Here is a 20,581-nt window from a genome sequence, read left to right on the forward strand (position 1 = left end):
GCAGTGTATTTAAAAAGTTCAAAACTTATTTTATGTTTCACATGTCTTGATGGTGAACAACTCTTAAGTTCATTTTTCACCATTGCAGGGCCTATCTCTCCCATAGGTTAATATTAGGATTATCCTCTTGAATCTTATAAGTATAATTCACAAACTGTTAGAGATAGACATTTCAAGTTTGGTGTCTCTAGAATCACAGATTAAAATCCTAACTTATGATGAAGTCAGGTTTCAAATTGCAACTCTGAAAATGTCACTTTTAGAAAGTCAGCATTTTCTTGCCTTTGCCATTTGGTGCCTGCTGCCTATCTCTGATCACATTTCTGGGGTGGGAGACAACTGGGCTTAAGTTATTCCCCCTAGACAGCCTTACACAAAGGGAGATTAGGTGTGACTTGATAGGCCATTTGAGTAGGATGGAAAGGAGAAACTACACACAGCCTCACTTACACCCGAATAGGGTGTGTCCTGTCCACACACAAAGGGATGCACACCTCCCTGTAGTGAGTCTGGAGTCAGAGCAGGAAGGGCAGCACATCTGTGCACTTCCAAATGCCTGTCTTTGAAGTCTCCCCACATCAAAGGCACCAGTGGGTATAAGAACTGGACCACTGACACCACCAACTCAGTACACTTCTGGACCTGTGGATTCTCTGCCAGGAAGAAGGACTGCTGTTCTGCTGAAGTCTGCTATTCTGCTGGACTGCTGTTTGCTGGATTCCTGCTTTGCTGTGCTGACCTGTGCCTGCTGCCCTCTTGCCTGGGAGTAAAAAGGGCTGGACATGCATCTTTCCAACCCAGAGTGACTCCAAGAGCTAGTTGCTCCTGCACCTAGACTCTGCTATCTGTGCGTCTGCTTTGCCAAGTGAGACCACCCCAGGCCTGAACCCTTGGAAGTGGGCCTAAGGTGCTTCCTCCAGCAGAACTAATGCATTCTATGCTGCCAGAGCAGAATTGCTGCGTCGCCACTGTTGTGTGAAGAAAATCAATGCATTACCTCTACTGCATGGTCGAAACCGGTACAACCAGAATTGCATCGCTGCCGTACCTTACATTTCAAAACCAGCACATCACCTTTGGAACCAACACTGTGTAATTTTTCTCAGTGAGAGGTCCTCGCATTCCCGCCAACAGCAACCTAGATGCTGAAGCTCTGCATCACAGCCCCTGTGCTCATCAGAACTGATGCATCGCCTTAACTGCCCAAAGTATCCTTGATGTTGACGCACTGGAACAGGTACCTCAGCCTCACCACATCTCGGAACCAGCTCATTGTTGCTGTTGTGTGGAGAAAAGCAATGCATCCCCACTACTGTGTTGTTCAGAACCGATGCATTGCTCCAGAACCCGAATTTAAGGTGCTTTGGATCAGCAGGCCCAACTAGCCATCTCACACTCCATCGCAGTTGGCCTGAACTTTAAACTTTGAATGGGTCTGCTGCAACCAGATATCCTCAGTTGGAGCTTTTGGCTTCTAAGAGCAGTTTATATTTTTTTTAAATCTACTTATTGGATTTTTGTTGTTTTGGTCTTGTTTTATTTTAAAAAGTAAATTCTATTTTTCTAACATGGTGTGGGATCCTCTTTGTGAGGTGTTTTCACTGTATTACTGTTTGAAGTGTTGCGTAAATACTTTACACATTGCCTTCAAATTAAGCCTGTCTGCTGCTCTTTGCCATGCTACAAGAAGATAGAAGAATTGTGGTTGCTGCATGACAAGGACTCACACCCCAGTCAACCAACAACACAATTTCTCACAACAGGCTCAAATTTGTATCTTTTCAGAGAACACATCACATTCAGCAAATGCAGGGATCTGGCATGAGGCAACAGAAAATGTCTCTACTCCCTCTCAGTTCCTGTCACTTCACCAATCCTTGTCAGTATTCTGATCCCTTTTTCACCCACAGCATTTTATAATCCAAATCTCCAACACCCTCGCAGCTGTCATATTCCCTCCCATCCTTGTTACCCTCCCTATTCCTGTTATGTTCCCTGGCATCCCCCGCCTCTCTCACACTACCAGTCCTGGTCAGACCCAAACCCGCCAACCTCCTTCTCACCATCCTTTTTCCTGTCTCACTCCAAGTTCATGCCACTCTGCTAGTCATTGCCACTCTTGCAGTTTCTGTCTCTCCCAGATCTGTCACTCTTTAACCATTGTCACCTCCCCCATCCAATCACACTATATCGTGGTCAACCTTCCATCACTGTCTCCATTCCTGTCAGTCACCCTATTAGCCCTGTCCACCACCAATCCCAGTCACTCCCTTTATCCCTCTCATCTTCCTCAACTCTGTCAGCATCTCAGTTATTGCCACACTGCCATTCCCTACCAGCTTTTTCATCCCTGCCACCCCTCATATCACAGTCACCGTTTTAACCCCTGCCACCCTCATCATCTATTTCACCCTCCCTTTTTACCCTTTGTTTCCACCCTTTTCATCCCTGTCACTATCCCAGTGTAGGAAGCTGGCCTGTTGTGTAGTGGGTACCTAAGGTACTTACACCTTATACCAGGTCCAGGTATCCCTATTAGTGAAGTGTAGGCCGTGTCTAGAAGCCAGGCTCTGTAGAAGTAGCTGTGGATGAGCAGCCAAGGCTTATCTAGGAGACAAGCAAAGCTCATGCAATATCACTGTAGTCACACAGAACTTATACACATGAAAGAAACCACATAGTGTTACAAAAATAAAGGTACTTTATTAAGGTAACAAAGCACCAAAATATTATAGAGGCAATACTCCCTTAGGAGGTAAGTAATACACAAGATATATACACTAGTAGTCAGAAATAGGCATAAGAATAGTTAGAAAACAGTGCAAAACAGTGTAAAACTCAGTAGAGAATAGTGACCCTAGGGGGAGCACAAACCATATAAACAAATTGAATGCAAGAGTTAGACCCCCACCTAGGTAAGTGGAGTGTGTACAGGGGTGCTGGGGGTACCAGAAAAGCACAAAGGTAAGTACCACAACACCCCCCCCCCCCAGCGACCAGAAAAGTAAGAGCAAACCACACCACTTAGAAAAAAAGAAGAGAATTGCAAAACCCAGAGATGACTGCAAGAAACCAACAGTGGATTCCTGAAGAGGAAGACCTGTGGAAAGAGGGGACCAAGTCCAGAAGACACAGTAGAGTCCAGTGGGGGTAGGAGCCCCTACCCACCAGGCTGAGGATGCAGATGTTGGTCGACGGTGAGGATGGAAAGTCAGCACTGTAGCCCAGGAGTCGAAGTTGAGTTCCTGGAGAATGCAGGTCCCACACCAGAAAGACGATTGCAGACTGGTTTCTGTGTCCAGATTCCACCAACAATCCTTGGCACAGGCAAAACTTGTGGTTTGCGGAAAGTGGTGCTGGCGGGGACCAGCAAGACCCAGGAGGATTCAACCTAGGAGGGAGAATCAGAGGGGGCCCTCAGCGTCACAGGAAGCGCACAGAAGCACAGGCAACATGCACAGGAATCCCACAGAACGGGGACACAGAAGTTGCAAATGGAGCTCATGCAGCGTTACGAAAACGAGTCCCACACCTCAGGAGAGCCACTCAGGGTGCTGTGCATCACAGGAAGGTGTGCTGGGGGCCGGAAGTACATGATGCCTGAAGACCCCTTGGAAGAAGTGCCAGCAAGCCTTGGCAGCTGCAAAAGACACGGTGCACAGGGGTATTCTCCCACACAGGATGGCAAGGGCTTACCTCCACCCAGCGGTGACAGCTGGTAAAGAGGATCAACGGAACCAATTCTGACTACCACCCGTGATGAAGGATCCATGCAGCTCAGCAGGAGAGGAGATCCACGCAGCCAGTCAGCGTTGCTGTTGTTGCCTGCAGATCCAGGGAAGTGACTCCTTCATTCCAAGGGAGATTCCTTCTCTTTTCTGTGCAGACTGAAGATGGGCCATCCTCAGAGGATGCACAAGTGGGGAAACATTGCAGAAGCTGGAAGGAGCCGTGGAAATAATGTTGCAGGTGAAGTATTTATCTTTGTTGCAGATTGTTGGGCCCTGGAGAGTTCACATGCAGTTTCTTTGGCCAGAAGTCGAAGTGGAGGTTGCAGAGGAATTCTGCTGGAATCTTGCAAGCTGAATCTGAGGAACCACCCAAAAGGGAGACCCTTAATAGCCCTGAAACCGGGATTGGTCACCTAGCTGGGTGGTCACCTAGCAGGATGGGGCTCTGACATCACCTGCCTGACCTGGCCATTCAGATGCTCCCAGAGTTCCCTGCCAACCTTCGATTCAAGATGGTAAAACCCAGGGGCCCTCTTGAGGAGCTCTCGGCACCACCCTTGGGGTGGTGATGGACAGGGGGTGATCACTCCCCTTTCCATTGTCCAGTTTCACACCAGACCAGGGACTGGTGGTTCCTCAACCAGTGTAGACTGGTTTATGCTTGGAGGGCACCAAATGTGCCCTTCAAAGCAAACCAGTGGCTTGAGGAGGCTACCCCTCCCAAGTCCAGTAAAAACCTATTTCCAAAGGGAGAGGGTGTAGCATCTCTCTCCCAACGGAAATCCTTTGTTCTGCATTACTGGGCTTGAGTTGCTTAAGCAACAGGAGGGCTGAAACCTGTCTGTAAGGTGGCAGCAGCTGAGGCTGCCTGGAAAATCTCAGAACGCTGTAGGAGCAATGCTGGGGGTCCTCTAAGGAGCCCCCAGAGTGCATGGAATCATACAACCAATACTTGCAAACGTATTGAGGTATGATTCCAACATGTTTGATACCAAATATGCCTAGGTTCGGAGTTACCATTATGTAGCTGAACATAGGCAGTGACCTATGTCCAGTACAAGCGTAAAATGGCGTCCCCACACTCACAAAGTCCAGGAAAAAGTGCAGGTGTGCCCTCACACACAGGTACCTGCACCCTGCCCTCTGGGAATAGAGGGCCTACTATAGGTTTGACTTATAGTGATCTGGTGCAGTCATCTGTAGTGCAAAACAAGTGCATGCACCCAGTTCACGCAGACTGCAATGGCAGGCCTGCAGAACCCTTTGCATGGGCTCCTTATGGGTGGCAGAATAACTGCAGCAGCCCATAGGGATCCCCTGGAACAGAAATGCCCTGGGTACCTAGGTACCACATACTAGGGACTTACAAGGCGGTACCAGTATGCCAATTGTGGGATGAAAAGTTACCAGCAACCAAGTTTAGAGGAGAGAGCACAGTCACTGAGGTCCTGGTTAGCAAGATCTCAGTGAACACAGTCAGATACACTGACAAACAGGCAAAAAGTGGGGGTAACCACAAAGCTTTCCTACACCCCTGTCATCCTCTGAGATCATGTAATCCTTCCCATCAATGTCACCCACCCAGTCTCAATTGCACTCCAAATCACTGCCACTTTACTAGTCCCTGTCATCCTCCCAATCCCAGTCCCACTCCCTAACCCTATCACAATCATACCCTTGCCTCCTCCTCATCTCAAATCAAATCAAATCATTAACATTTATAAAGCGCGCTACTCACCCGTGCGGGTCTCAAGGCGCTAGGGGAAAAAGGGGGGGTTATCGCTGTTCGAACAGCCAGGTCTTTAGGAGTCTCCGGAAAGCGGAGTGGTCCTGGCTGGTCCTGAGGCTGGTGGGGAGGGAGTTCCAGGTCTTGGCCGCCAGGAAGGAGAAAGATCTCCCACCCGCCGTGGAGCGGCGGATGCGAGGGACAGCAGCGAGTGCGAGGCCAGAGGAGTGGAGGAGGCGGGTGGGGACGTAGAAGCTGAGGCGTCTGTTGAGGTATTCCGGTCCCTTGTCGTAGAGGGCTTTGTGTGCGTGGGTGAGAAGTCGGAAGGTGATCCTTTTGCTGACAGGGAGCCAATGCAGGTGTCTCAGGTGTGCGGAGATGTGGCTGCTGCAGGGTATGTCGAGGATGAGGCGGGCCGAGGCGTTTTGAATGCGTTGCAGGCGATTTTGGAGTTTGGCTGTGGTCCCGGCGTAGAGGGTGTTGCCGTAGTCCAGGCGGCTCGTGACGAGGGCGTGGGTCACGGTTTTTCTGGTGTCGGCAGGGATCCAGCGGAAGATCTTGCGGAGCATGCGGAGGGTGAGGAAGCAGGCGGAGGACACGGCGTTGACTTGCTTGGTCATGATGAGAAGAGGGTCCAAGATGAAGCCGAGGTTGCGGGCGTGGTCTGTGGGGGTCGGTGCGGTGCCGAGGGCCGTGGGCCACCAGGAGTCGTCCCAGGCGGACGGGGTGTTGCCGAGGATGAGGACTTCCGTTTTTTCAGAGTTCAGCTTTAGGCGGCTGAGCCTCATCCAATCTGCGACGTCCTTCATACCCTCTTGTAGGTTGGTCTTGGCGCTGGCGGGGTCCTTGGTGAGGGAGAGTATAAGTTGGGTGTCGTCGGCGTAGGAGGTGATGATGATGTCGTGCTTGCGTACGATGTTGGCGAGGGGGCTCATGTAGACATTGAAGAGTGTCTGGCTGAGTGATGAGCCTTGGGGTACGCCGCAGATGATCTCAGTGGGTTCTGAGCGAAATGGAGGGAGGTAAACTCTTTGGGAACGGTTTGAGAGGAAGGAGGCGATCCAGTCCAGGGCCTGGCCTTGGATCCCGGTGGAGCGGAGGCGGGTGATTAGGGTGCGGTGACAGACGGTGTCAAAGGCAGCCGAGAGGTCGAGCAGAATGAGGGCGACTGTTTCACCGTTGTCCATCAGGGTTCTGATGTCGTCAGTGACTGAGATGAGGGCGGTTTCAGTGCTGTGGTTGGTTCGGAATCCGGTTTGTGAGGGGTCGAGCAGGTTGTTGTCTTCCAGGAAGGTGGTCAGCTGTTTGTTGACGGTCTTCTCTATTGCTTTGGCTGGGAAAGGCAGAAGAGAGATGGGGCGGAAGTTTTTTAGGTCGCTCGGGTCAGCCGTAGGTTTCTTTAGTAGGGCGTTGACTTCGGCGTGTTTCCAGCATTCGGGGAAGGTAGCAGAAGAAAAAGAAGAGTTGATGACGGTCTGGAGGTGCGGGGCGATGATGTCGTCGGCTTTGTTAAAGATGAAGTGCGGGCAGGGGTCCGAAGGGGCGCCGGAGTGGATAGAGTTGATGATGGATTTGGTTTCTTCTGTGTTGATGTGGGACCAGTTGTTGAGGGTGATGGCCGTGGATGCCGGTTCGGTGGTGTATGGTTGGGTCTGGTGTCCGAAGCTGTCGTGGAGGTCGCTAATCTTGCGATGGAAGAAAGTGGCGAGGGATTCGCACAGATCCTGTGAGGGCGTGACGGCGTTGGCGTTGGCGCTGGGGTTGGAGAACTCCTTGACGATGCTGAAGAGTTCTCTGCTGTTGTGTCTGTTTTTGTCCAGTCTGTCGGTGAAAAAGTTCCTTTTGGCAGCGCGGATCAGGTGGTGGTGTTCGCGGGTAGCGTTCTTGAGGGCGGTTATGTTGTCAGCGGTGGGGTCCTTGCGCCAGGCTTTCTCAAGGGCGCGACAAGTTTTCTTTGATTCTTTGAGGGTGTCAGAGAACCAGAGAGGTTTTTTGGTGTTGGTCTGTCGATGCGTGCGTTTGAGGGGAGCAAGGATGTCTGCGCAGTTGGAGATCCAGTTTGTGAGGTTGAGGGCTGCGTCGTTGGGGTCGGTGGTGAGGGTGGGTTGGTTGGCGGCGAGTGCGGAGAAGAGTTGCTCTTCGGGGATCTTGTTCCACTGTCGACGAGGGATGGGTTGGGTGCGGAGGTGGCGGGTCTCGCGTCGGAATGTGAAGTGGACGCAGCTGTGGTCGGTCCAGTGTAGGGCGGAGGCGTGGCTGAAGAAGACGTGTTTGCTGGCGGAGAAGATGGGGTCAAGCGTGTGTCCGGCGATGTGGGTGGCAGTGTTCACCAGTTGTTTGAGGCTGAGGTTGGCGAGGTTGTCGAGCAGGGTGGTGGTGTTGGGGTCGTTGTTTTGTTCCAGATGGAAGTTGAGGTCACCTAGGAGGATGTAGTCCGGCGAGGGCGTGCGGGGAGATGAAGTCGGCGATGGCGTCGCTGAAAGGGGCGCGTGGCCCGGGAGGACGGTAGACGAGGGATCCTCTGAGGGTGGTCCTCGGATCGGTGCGAATCTGAAAATGCAGGTGTTCAGCGGCGAGAAGGGTGTCTTCGGTGGAGGTGGTGACGCTGATGGAGTCTTTGAAGACGATGGCGATACCTCCTCCTACCTGGTTGGTGCGGTCTTTTCTGGAGATCTTGTAGCCTTCGGGGATGGCAGTGGCGATGTCAGGGGCCGAGGAGGCGTTCATCCAGGTCTCCGTGATGAAGGCGACGTCCGGTGCTATGGAGTCCAGGAGGTCCCAGAGTTCAATGGCGTGTTTGTGGACGGAGCGAGCGTTGACTAGGATGCACTTGAGGTGGTTGATGGCGCGTGGGCTTGTGGTCGTGGTTGTTGCGTGGTGGAAGGTGCGTTTGCAGGAGTTGCAGGCGAAGGGTCCATGGGTGCGTTTGGGGTGAGCTTGGAAGCAGGTGTTGGAGCGTCCTGGGTTGAGGGCATGGAGGGTGGTGGGGTCGTAGCGGGTCAGCGGGGCTTGGGAGAGCTGGGGACCAGGGGTCATGGCGCTGTGCGCGGGCCAGGCGCGGACGGGCGCAGACGGGCTTGCCTCTGGCACGCATCCGGCATGCCAGTGGCGCGCCCGCTGCGCGGTCGCGCAGCGGCCGCCATATGAGGTAGGAGGGGGGGGGGAGGGGTCAGGAGAGTATCTCTATCATACTCTTCATCCCTGTCACCCTCCTCTTCTATCACACTCATCACTCCAGACCCACACATCCTCTGTTATCCTTCTTGTCTGTCATCCCTCCCAAAACTGTAATCCCATCAGTTCCTGTCACACTCTTGGCTTCTAACACCACCCCGGTCCTTATAATCTTCCTCGTCCATGCCACTCTCCCCATCCCATTCATGCTCCCTTGTTCATGTCATATTCCTGGTTCCAGTTACCCCACTCTGCATCCCTGCCACAATTGCAGTTCCTATTTTAACAGATGTCAAAGTTATAAGCAGTCCTAGAGTCGACTTCCTTTAAAGATGTAATCCAATGTTTTCTCTTATTGTGTGCAACTGTGGGTTTCACCCACTGATCACTGGGTCCTCAGTTCACTAGAATCCACAATACCCACGTTGGGCACTGACTTCTATTGTTGCCACAGGTTGTCCTTATTGCATTTCTTTACATGAAAAATTCAGTCTACCATTTCTTGTATTATTTTGGAGATTTTATCCTTTTTTGTCGCAGTAATAAAAATCAAATGGTATTGTTTCCAAATTTTTATCAAATTATAAATATGGTGCATTCAATAATTGAATTCCTGGGTCAAGGACACAATACTAGTCGCTGCCACCCGGCCCATGCCTGGCTAACTCCCCATCTCTCCATCTCTGCCAAACTCACAATCCTTTTCACAAAGATCTTTTTCACCCTCTCAATACCTGTCACAATCTGCTTCGCTATCAATTTCCTGCCCCCTCTATACTCCTGGCTCATAGCATCTCGCATCAGGCATCTGTTTGCTTGACCATCTTTGGCTTGATAAATTTCACCTCTAACATAAAGTTGGCAATTCTTTGCATATCATCGTCTTTTTAAGCAAAACGTCTGAAAATGCATAGCTGTTCAGCAGTTATTTTGGAGAGGTTGAATCTCCATGCACCCCTTTCAAGGATCAGGCTTGCATGACACACAATAAGTGTGCGTACCAGACTTCAGGATCTATGTATTGTTATCAAGTTTAGGTACAGATTCTACCTTAGATTGCACTATTTTGGCCCATTCGTCCTTTTTTCGAGGGAGAGAACTTTCTCACCCCTAACTTTAAAAAACAGTGAAACAGTTATGACTCCCTGGCTTCGCTCTCTCACCATGTCCAGTTTACACCACAGTCAGACTTCTCCAGCACCAATATTAACTACTGCCCTTTTGAGTCAAACCAGTTATGAATGTTTTAAACGTTTTGAAATATCAAAAGCAATGACCGACTAAGGCAAACGTCAGGGAACAACTGTCTTCCGCTGGCACAAAAACTTGACTGCCACTGGTTCTAAGGAGATGATGTGCTATAAACAGGTATATGTCCACGTCTTCTGTAAATATTTTGGAGCAGCAAGCATCAAAAGGATTTCTCGTATGGAATTGTTTATTCATAGTCATGGAAGAATCAATTTCCGTTTTAAGTCTGGCATTAAAGACTGCTTTAGCTGTTTTATTAGATTTTTAATAATTTTAAAAAAATACATAGAGGGGCTTTAGGTCAGACCTTTTCAGCTATTCCTTTTTTGAAGTGTTATTCAAATTTTGGTTAAGCTCACAAATATTATGACTAGACTGGAGCTTTGTCATCACATCCGAAGGGTTGAGTAATTAGTGGCAAAGAGGACCCTCTCCAAAGACACACCCACACCACCCCTACCTTTCGACCGCGTGGAGTTACTACGGTGTTTGTGAGTATCAGTGTGGTTTTCTGCATCATGCCATGCATGAACAAAGGCAACTTTTCATTTTCTTTTATGGTCACACACGCATCAGTAGCAGTCATCTTAGTAGTTGTAACAATTACTTGGGAGCTCTGTATACTGCTTCTGAGTTTGTCAGTGCTATTAATGTAGTTTTTCTTTTCTTTAAAAGGGGCCAGGTGGCTAGTCTAAATAAATGATCTCTTGTCTTCTGCCACTGCCAGTTCTTAATTTGTAAATAAAAACGTGCTGGTGCCCAAAGTTCTCCTCTGAAACATGCGGCAGATGCAATTAAATGTGCGAGCACAGAATATTCAGGCCAGCTTAATCCTGAAGCTATCTGGAGCCTTTTTAATCTATTTACAGCCACTCCCTGCCCCTTCAGCTCGTTCTTGCAGTTTTCTGCTTTCTCCCTCTGTGACGATTTTTCGTTATTACCTAGTTCTGTTGCCCTCCCCTGCCCGTCCTAGTCTCTTACTACGTATTTTTTTAATCTAAACGGATATGGGACAGTTTGAACTCGAAACGCTGGGGGACCTGACCTCTACTGTCCAGAAACCACTGTTGATACATCATTGTCAGGTGCAACACGCGTGGAGGCGTAGTTGCAGAGCTGGTCTTTTTTGGGTGTGGGCCCTCCTTCCCATGATGCACTCAAAAGCGCTCCTGTCATCCCGTAGCGTGGGACAGTTTAAACGCTAACTGCTGGGCAACCTGAGCTCTACTGGCCACATGGACCACTTTGGATACATCAATGTCAGGTGCAACACACCTGGAGGCGTAGTTGCAGAGCTGGTCTTTTTTGGGGGCGGGGTCTCTTGCCCATGACACACTCAAAAGCGCTCCTGTCATCCCACAGCGTGGGACAGTTTGAGCTCTGACTGCTGGGGGCCTGACCTCTACTGGCCACATGGACCACTGTGGATACATCATTGTCAGGTGTAACACCCCTGGAGGCGTAGTTGCAGAGCTGGTCTTTTTTGGGGTGGGGCCTCCTGCGGACGATGCGCTCAAAAGCGCTCCTGTCATCCTGCAGTGCATGATGCACATGGTAAAGCCCGGGCCAAGGGCGGATCCGGAAGAGGCTGGGCTGGACCCCATATCTTGGCTCAGTATCCCTTGTTACTTAGGCCCTCATAAAGAATATGGTGGTCTGGACCACCATGCCGGAGGTGGCGGTAATTGCCACCAATGGCATGGTGGTCCAGACCACCATATAATGAACGTGGCTGAACCACCACGTTTGAAACACCGCCAGTGCCAGGCTCCCACCACCAGGCAGCCTGGCGGTGGTGGCATTTCTGATCCGACTGGGCAGGGCTGTAAGCAGCGCTGGCCGCCGGATAATGAGTCGGATTCCACCAGCCTTTCCCTGGTGAAAGGCTGGCGGAATGAGTGACTCGTAGCCACCATGCACAGCCCGTCGCGCATTTCACTGCCCGATTTACGGGCAGTGAAATGTGCGACGGGTGCTGCCTCACCCGCTGCACTGCTATATTGCCGCCGGTTCCATTTGGAGCCGGTGTCAATGTTCAGGCCCTGCTTTCAGCTTGGCCGGCTGGCGGAAACACTGTTTCCACCCGCCGGCCCACCTGGATGTATATTATGTCGCCGGCGGGGGGTTCTACGTGCTGGTGGTCTTCTGTTGACCGTCAGCGCAGATCTCGGCAGGTTTCCCCACCAAGATCATAATGACCCCCTTAAGGTGACTGTTCTGTAGTGATTTTATAACGTACAGCAAGTAGTGCACTAATTGGGACTTGTCTTGAGGGATAAGTTTGGGCCGTACTTCTTTAGTCCCTTGCGGGTATTTGACAGTAGAACCATGGGCAAAATGAAGACAATTTGTAACAAGACTTCATCGGGGGTAACCCTAAAACAATTGACTCATTTTTGGCCAAAGCTGTAAGTGCTGTCTCTAAAGAGATCGACCTGGTAGAGAGGTGTTTGTCTCTGGATTGAAATGGCCCTCTATAAGTTATTATTACTGGCATTTCTGGTACAGAAGCTGAGGAGGTAGGGCTTGATTTTATTGACATGACTTGCCCTGATTCCACTTCCAGCCAGGTAGATCCTTTTGCTTGCATTTTTGCTTCTAAGCCCATTGAGGAGCGTCAAGCGTGGGCTTTACTAGTATCCTCTTCAGCTCCCATGTGCAAGAGAAAGGCTAGGCATATAGATGTCCCATTATCTCCTCCAACAGGGTCAAGCGTCAGGGAGCTCAAAAACATGAATATCACACAGAACTCAGGTTGGGACATACTTTTCTAAAAACGTACAACATCCTTGAAAGAGTGTTTGAGTCCTCTGATAGAGAGACTGAATAAATTAGAGATAGCAGTTGGGAAAATCCTGGCTGTATGCCAGGAACAGCAGAAGTCACCTAAAAAAGGGACTGTGCATGAGGCAAGGAGCCTTGACCCGGCTTCACTGAGTCACTCTTTTTCCAAGGAGGTTTTTCCTTCTGAAACTACTTATCAGAAAGTGTTAAAGGCTAATAGCCATCTGCTGCTTTAGTTGAGCCTGTAGCCTAGCCTGTGCCTGATAGCCCCAGTCTCTGCACCTAGTTTATCTGTCTCTATTGTGACTCCAACGGCATTTAGTGAGATCTCACAAGAGCCTCAGTCTGTTATACAGGTTCCCAACCTACTGGTGATTAACCTTCCCCCCTCCATGTTGCCCATATGTTGTTGTCTTAGCTGGCGTCCCCCCCGTGCTCAGTTCCCATCAGGAGCCAAACCTTCAGCTTCATAATAAGGAGTCTCATTGGTTAGTTAACCATTCCAATTTTGATGTGCGAGACTATGGAAATATTTTTTGGGCCCACCGAGTCACCTGGGTTGGACCTTCTCTTAAGTCCATATGAGGCGACTGTATTATTGTTAACTTTAGGTACCCACTAATCACGGAACAAATTCTGTCCCAGGATTATCAGGCCTTTGCTAGGTCTGGTGATATTGGAACTTGGCTTTTTCTTTAGGTCCTCTGATCCTCGACAGCACACAGTTTCATCTTCGGCTCTTTCAGCATTAAAAACCTCTGATGATATTAATTTTGTGTGTAATAAGCATTTTGAACCGTTAACGGACTTTAACGGGTTGGATTGACAGTATATGGGCTCTCAGAAACTAACTCTATGTCTTATAGATAAGGAAATACATTGGGGACATTCTAGTGAGACTGCTGTACATTCTATCACTGATACATACCCCCATGCTCCCGTTTTTGAGGTAGATACAGCTAATACTCCCCTACCTCTGCAATGTAATATTTCATTCGGTAGGGTTCAAGTGAGAGAGCTGCATGTCGACATTCCAAGCGAGGATAAGCATTTTGCTCTGATTAGTTGGAATGTGGCTGGTAAGATCTCCAACCCCGAATGGCTTTCTTTTGTTGATAATTTTGATTTTGTTGTTCTTCACTAAACCTGGGACGTTTCATTAGTTGTCTGTAATGGTTTTTCCTGTTATTTTCGTCCAGCTGTTGCCTCTCCGCATGGGAGAGCCAGTGAAGGCCTTGCCCTCTGGGTTAAGCATAACATCACAATAAAAGTTTCAGTTATGGATATGAGTAGTTCTGCTTACCAGGCCCTGCTCATCCGGGACTGTAAGCGTTCTTTTAACTTGTATCTAGTGAATTTTTATAATAATAATTTTTCAAACTGCTGTAGTAATTTATTCAAGCAGTAATTTTGTTTTATTGCAGGTTTAAAGTCACAAGGAGAGCGTTTTATTTCCCAACTGCAAGTTTTAATTTGGAGGGATTTCAACACAAAAATAGGTATTGATTTTATAGAGCCTTGTTCTAGGAGCAGGGTCTCAGAAGTTTCCCCACAGGATTTGAAGTGGTCTGAATTTGAGGGGTTCAGTGGCACGTTTGGAATTGGTAGACACAGTTAATTAGTTTCAGGGGTCTTGCTTGGATAAGCCAATGTATAGGGGGGGGGGTCAAAGATCAATTATTGACTATATATTTGCCTCTAAAAACTGCCTGCAGTGGTGTATAAACAGCGTAGTGATTGAAACCCAATGGAGCGATCACAATGCCCTTTGTGTCGAAGGCGTTTTTCCTTTTGATAGGGATAACAGACCAGCAATGTGTGATAGTATTAGCAAACAAACCAATAATGGTCTAAAGGTAGACCTTACAGGTCCTGCGGCAACTTTTAATGGTCTTCTTAAAGATAACATTCCAATATTTTTGGGCTGTCTTGAGTAAGGGCCCAGTGATGAGCTGTTTTCCAGCTATCAGCAATTATGTGATATTGTTAAGAAATTTTTATTGACACCTCTCAAACCCAAGTTAGAACACTCTTGTTGGTTTGTTGCGAAATGCTCGCCAATCGCCGCCTGAGGAAGGCATTAGCTGGGTTCACCAGAGATGTAAAAGCAGTTTAGGGGGCTAGAAAGTTGTATAAAATGGACATCAAAGAAAGGAAGTGCTTCCTCTTTGGAACCGATTGGGAAATGCTCGAAATGGCCGCTGTGCGTAATAGCAGCGAGGTATTTTGGGGGACAGTAAACAGGCTCTATCAGAGAGATTCCCCTCCAACTAACAGTCTGAGCAGTAATATTTCAGATCAGAAATGGGCAATGCATTTTACTGATGTATATCAAAAAAAGACAGACAGAGAGTGTGAGATTGCTTTGCAACAGGCCAGTGCCTGCTCAAATTCATTACAAATTACTGTTCAAGAGGCTGAGGCTGCTATTGATGTTAGTGCTGACTGCAAGGCACCAGGCCCAGATGGGATCCCCATGGATTTATTCAGATGTAATTCTGACCTATGGGAACCCCTGCTTACAAATGTATTTAATATGTCTTTGTGTAATAGGATTCCCGAGTCTTGGTCCCTCTCTATAATCGTCCCAATTTTAAAAAAAAGGAGATAGGGGATCACCCAAATGCAATAGGTCTATATCCTTGGTTGACTGCTCGTTAAAATATTGGGAGGGTTATTTTTAACTGTTTGCAGTTATGTGCTACAGAGAATAAAATACTATCCCTTTGCCAGTATGGCTTTTGTCCAGGGCTTGGTACAGTGGAGCAGGGCTTAAATTTACACCTGATAATAAGTAAATATGCAGTCGCTAAGCATTGCCCATTTTACCTGGTTTTCATCGACTTGTCAACCGCTTTTAATAGTGTGAATAGAAGCAAACTATGGCTGATGCTAATTAAATGAGGACTAGATGCTGCGCTAGTAAACTTTCTGCATGGCCTTCATGAAAATCCGGGCACCAGGTTGCAATATGGCCAGTGCGGTGAACTGTCCGACATTTTTCCTTTAGCAAGTGGCACATGGCAGGGGTGTATATTAACACCTCTTCTTTTTGTTTTATATATAAATGTTATAAGTGCCTGTTTATCAAAGTCAACTCTGGAAGTGCCGAAAATTGCCAACTCTGCCCTCCCATTGTTACTGTATACTGACAACGCGGTTCTGCTGGCTTGAGCCCCTTGTGCATTTCGAAGCCTGTTTGATGCATTTATGATTTTTATGCAGAACTTAGATATGAAAACTTGGCTTCTGGGCCTAGTAGGAAAACAGTATCAGTCTTGAAAGTGGGCGAAAATTCACTTGTGCTGTCAGGAATTTTTGTTACCTGGGTTTGGATTTTTCTTCAAGTAATTCCTGGGTGACACAGGTAAATACTGCCCGTTGGAAACGCAGAAGATCAGCGGGATCCCTTTTAAAATTTGTATTAAAAAAACAGCAGGTTCTCAATTTTTCCCTTTTATTAAAGTATAGAAAATGCAATGCATTCCTACAGCTGTTTATGGAGCTGGAATATGGGGTATCAAAATCCCATAGCTATACTGCTAGAAGAAAACAGAATTTGTGGACGGCTGTTGAACCTTCTGCCCTCGAGGGCCACTCTTGCTCTGTGTGAGCGTGTGGTGCAATAAAGAGGCAAATTATAATAGGGAAATAATAATGGACTGTGTGAATTTAGACAAAGGGCCTTCTATCCCTTGGCTAAATTACATTGGTAAATCCCTGGCTAGTATTGGTCTTTCTGAATTGTTCAGTAATCTTGGTTCAATTACTAAATCCATTAAAGGGCGGTGAGGCTCAGGTTTGGCAAGAACGCTGCTCTACAGAGGGTTCAGGATGCCATTCGTAAACTGATTATTTGCATTTTTTTTGTTTTTTGGCTGTTGGAGTTGCACCTTTGTATCTTACCCTAGAGCTAACGAGTTGGGAGAGATCTCTGCTCTTCAGATTGAGGTCAGGCAGCGTTTGGCGCCTAGTGTGTTTTAACGATGGGAAAAATTTGTGGGGTGGCTTGCTTTGCCCTTGCAAAAATAGGGCAGAACAACCTTTGCTGCATTTTATGTTTTTTTGTGGGCTTTACCGTAGGTTCTTTCAGTTTTGCCACAAACCCTTGTTAAGAAGGTTAGCTGTTCGGAAATGTAGAGTGGCTTTAGTTTTTCTTCAAATGTTAAACAGCCCTGATATCTGCTTTAGAGAGTGGTGTTTCTTTAAGCTGACTATTTGCAGTAGAAAACTAAGGGAGGGCAGTTAGCCGAGCAGACATGGGTTTGGGCTGGTCAGCTCCATATCATTTTTATGTTGTTTTTATGATAAGGATTTTACTTTTAAAGGCTTAAAATAATAATGAATTGTAACTGTTAAGATGTATTATTGTATTGTTCAGTGTGTGCTGTTATGTTCTTTAATTATCGCATAAAGACTATTGAAATTGGAGAGTTGGTCATGCCATATACTGCATGGAATTACTGACTTACTCAGCGTCCCTAACCTACTATCTCTAAATTATATTCAAATAATATATGAGGCTTTGGGAGGAATTAAAAAAACTAGTAAATATGCACATGTAAATGTACTCCAGTGAATGGGTGTACATTTTCTACTTTTTGGTATTTGCACCTGGAAAGCTGTGCCAAGCGCTGCTTTTCAGTAGCACTGCTATGGTTACCATGTGGCATGGTGTTGTAACGACATGTGAAGTAAACACATACAGAGTAAAGCCTGATATTCTAAATTTTAAACCCTTCTGTTTCCCCAATGCTTAAATGAAATGAAGTCCTACCTATGTGCAAATGTATTTTCCTTTCCTCTCGTTGAGAAATCCTATCCCTTATGTCTCCTTCAAAGTTGGAGCTGATTTGTTCTCCTTCTCATGCTTGAAGGAGAGGTCCTTTAGCCCTTGACTACAGAAAAACTCCACCCACTTCCAGAGTGGAAATGGAGTGGATCAGAGGGTGAATGGCCACAACTGAGCAATTTTAGGTCAGCCTTGTTCAATGTGTGAGGGGCTACTCAACGCTACCATAATTGCTAGGGAAATGGCCTTGGACTATAATGACAGGTGTAGGTTACTTACCTACTTCCTCTCTCAAGAGCTGCCAGAAGGTACCCGAGCAGGAAGATAGGGCTCCTTAAACAATTCCGCAGAATGCAGAAGAGTTGTCTGGAGATGAGATGACCAAGGCAACAAGAGTCTTGGAATGCATTAATTTAGGACTGAAAGTGGTTTGGAGGCAATGGCAAATGATTTGTCAGACATCTAGCACTCACACTGCAAATAGCTCTGGCATTGGCTAGTGCGTTGATTACATGTGTATTTTTTTTTTATTAAACAAATGTGCCACAAAAATAATAAGAGGTGAGAAAATGTAAATACACCGCTAGTTAATGTGGCATTTATATGCATACCATGAAACAGAAAAAACATAACTTTAGCAGAAAAGTAAGGGTGCTTACGAGAAGACATTGCTATTTAGATCAAGCATAGACAGCCTTCAGTTGTGATGCATACCATAGGAAAATATGATTAATATCACTTTTTAAAAACTATAAACATAAAACCTAGTTTGACCACACAGTATGTTGTGGTGGGTAGAAGCAAAATGTGAGTGGCAGCTGAGAAGAGCAACAGATGAAGACGCCTGACCCAAATCCCCTCTATTTATGTATGTGTATGCATTTTTTATTTGGATTTTATTTTCGTTACAAGACATAGATGAGATAACTAAAGTAGTCTCTAGATCAGTCCAAAAAAATCAAGAAAACCAGGAGTAGAAATGCTATAGGTCATGCATTTACTTGTTGTGAAAGATGCCACAGGGATCCCCTGCGGCAGAGGTAGAAATGCACATGGGGCAGGTGATTGCCACTTGCAGACTCTGCAGTGGCAGAATGAGAGAAATGGATCACACTGGTGGGCTATGTGTGATGTAATATAATGCCTTACACGCTCCCTAGTCGTCAGTACAGTGGGTGCTGGGAAATGAAAGACTGACTTAGTATGCAGATAGCTTACAAATTTCCCCCTTGTGAAGCAGTGTTTGGTATCTTGTTTAATTTAAATAGTAGGTAACCGAGTAGTCCTGGAGTAGAGTCTGGCAGGCAGTGGGAGTTGCTGTCAGAACTGGGTAATTGTGACAGCTAATTCAGTAGTCTTTTAAAACCAACTTTATGGCCCTGGGTGAGCCCAAGAAATATCTCTGCTATAGGCAGAGTCTTGTTGAGCTAAGGTACTTATGCAGCCTAGAGGTCCTGGTTACCAAACAGTGGTAGTGGGCCTAAGAAGCTCTAGAGTCTAGAACGATATGACGATAGGTCAAAGGGAAAGACTCTGCTAATACCAAACAAGGGGTAACATGTGATGTGGTCACCAACTTGAGGGGGAGAGAAACCAATTGAACCATAACTTTAAAAAGGAATTTCTAGGGCAATGAGTTGTATCTATTGAATCTGTTTCTAGTCAGTGTTTGCAATAATTGCGTCAACAGAGCAATGCATTAGTGGAATGGGCGTGACGGCCCTGAAAGTGTCAGCCTCAACTCTCAAATGAATATTATTTTATGCAAAGTTACTGGGTGGGTTCAACTGTGTTTTTATTCTGAGGCAAACTTCAGAGTTCTTCACACTCTCATCTCTACAATTAACACAATTGTCCTGCAAATAATGAGTTTTCTTCTCTATGTATTTGTATGTAATGATATGGCATGGGTTGCTGAAGCAGTGGGCCCTATCAAACACAATGAAAATAGTTCCCCTGCCTCACTGTTGGGTAGTAAAACACAGTCTAACTGAAGTGCAATGGGTCACTAATACACCTGGGGCCCACTGCAACTGCCACATTAATGATAGCTACGCCCATTGTTAAGTCACTTACTATGTATTTGCTCCGGTGACTGCCAGATTGAGCCCAGTTTGCTCCAGTGGTGCAGGTTTATTGTTCAGGGTCCTGTTCCTTGAATATCCCACGAGATCAGGATTGAAAAGCCTGAAGATATCTAAAAATTAGTACAAGCAGTCAGGTCAGTTGTACAGAGTGATCCTTATTACGTAACGAGCCTAGAACTCTAGGAATAGGAACTGTCTCTGGTTATAATATTTCAATGAAAGGCACTAGAGTGAAGAGTACAATTGGATAAATATTAAATTTCCCACCATTCCTACATGTTTCCTCAATTTTCAGGCGGTGTCCATTTAAAATCATGTTGGGACCAAGCTCCCATTAAGGGCCAGGTCAGAATTACAAGGCACAAGTGGGAAGGCAGTTGTAAAACATGAGAACTGAGATCTTTGTAAGACTGCAATACCAAATTAAACAGTTTAACTCAGTACTTATGATTATAAATGGGCAGCTATCTGCACTTCTTTAATTTGGAAGGGACCTGCTTTTAACAAGGAAGAAGAGTGAGTTCTCAGTAGTAAATGGGTGATCTGGCATAGTGAGTATTTACACTAACAACAATTCGGATCATACAGGCATAGAAAGCAACAGCCCAAAGCACCTACCTTTTTAGAAAGCTGGCTCTGTATATACTATATCAAAGTGAGATATAGTGTGCACAGAATCCAGGGGTTCCCCAGAGGCTCAACAAAGGCTAAAGTAGATAATACTAATGCTCTCTTTTGTAGTATTATGGTTGAGCAGTTAGGCTTATCAGAGGGTAATGCAAAGCATTTGTTGTACACTCCAGACCAATGGTTTTTATATAGCAAAAAATATATATTGTTATTTTATTTTTAGAACCACAAGATTCAAGTTGCAGGTAAGTACCTTAAAAGTTTCATATTTCACACAGGTATCAACAGTACGTTGGTTGAAATAGCTAAGTAATACAGTTTTTTAGTTATTGGCAATAATCTGTTTTAAAAATGGACACAGTCCAATTTTCAAGAACAGTTCCTGGGGGGAAGAAATGTTAGGCCA

General features: G+C 46.7%; 1 protein-coding gene across 1 annotated transcript in view; it reads right to left on the minus strand.

Annotated features, from left to right (window-relative positions):
- LOC138260033 (phospholipase B1, membrane-associated-like) overlaps positions 1-20,581 on the minus strand; it is a 171,669-nt gene that overhangs the window by 103,756 nt on the left and 47,332 nt on the right. The window contains exon 7 of the mRNA XM_069208114.1: positions 19,535-19,655. Within this exon, the coding sequence (XP_069064215.1) occupies positions 19,535-19,655 (121 nt within the window). The remainder of the gene's footprint in view (positions 1-19,534; positions 19,656-20,581) is intronic.

The sequence above is a fragment of the Pleurodeles waltl genome, chromosome 9 (assembly GCF_031143425.1).
Source record: "Pleurodeles waltl isolate 20211129_DDA chromosome 9, aPleWal1.hap1.20221129, whole genome shotgun sequence".
Classification (NCBI taxonomy): domain Eukaryota; kingdom Metazoa; phylum Chordata; class Amphibia; order Caudata; family Salamandridae; genus Pleurodeles; species Pleurodeles waltl.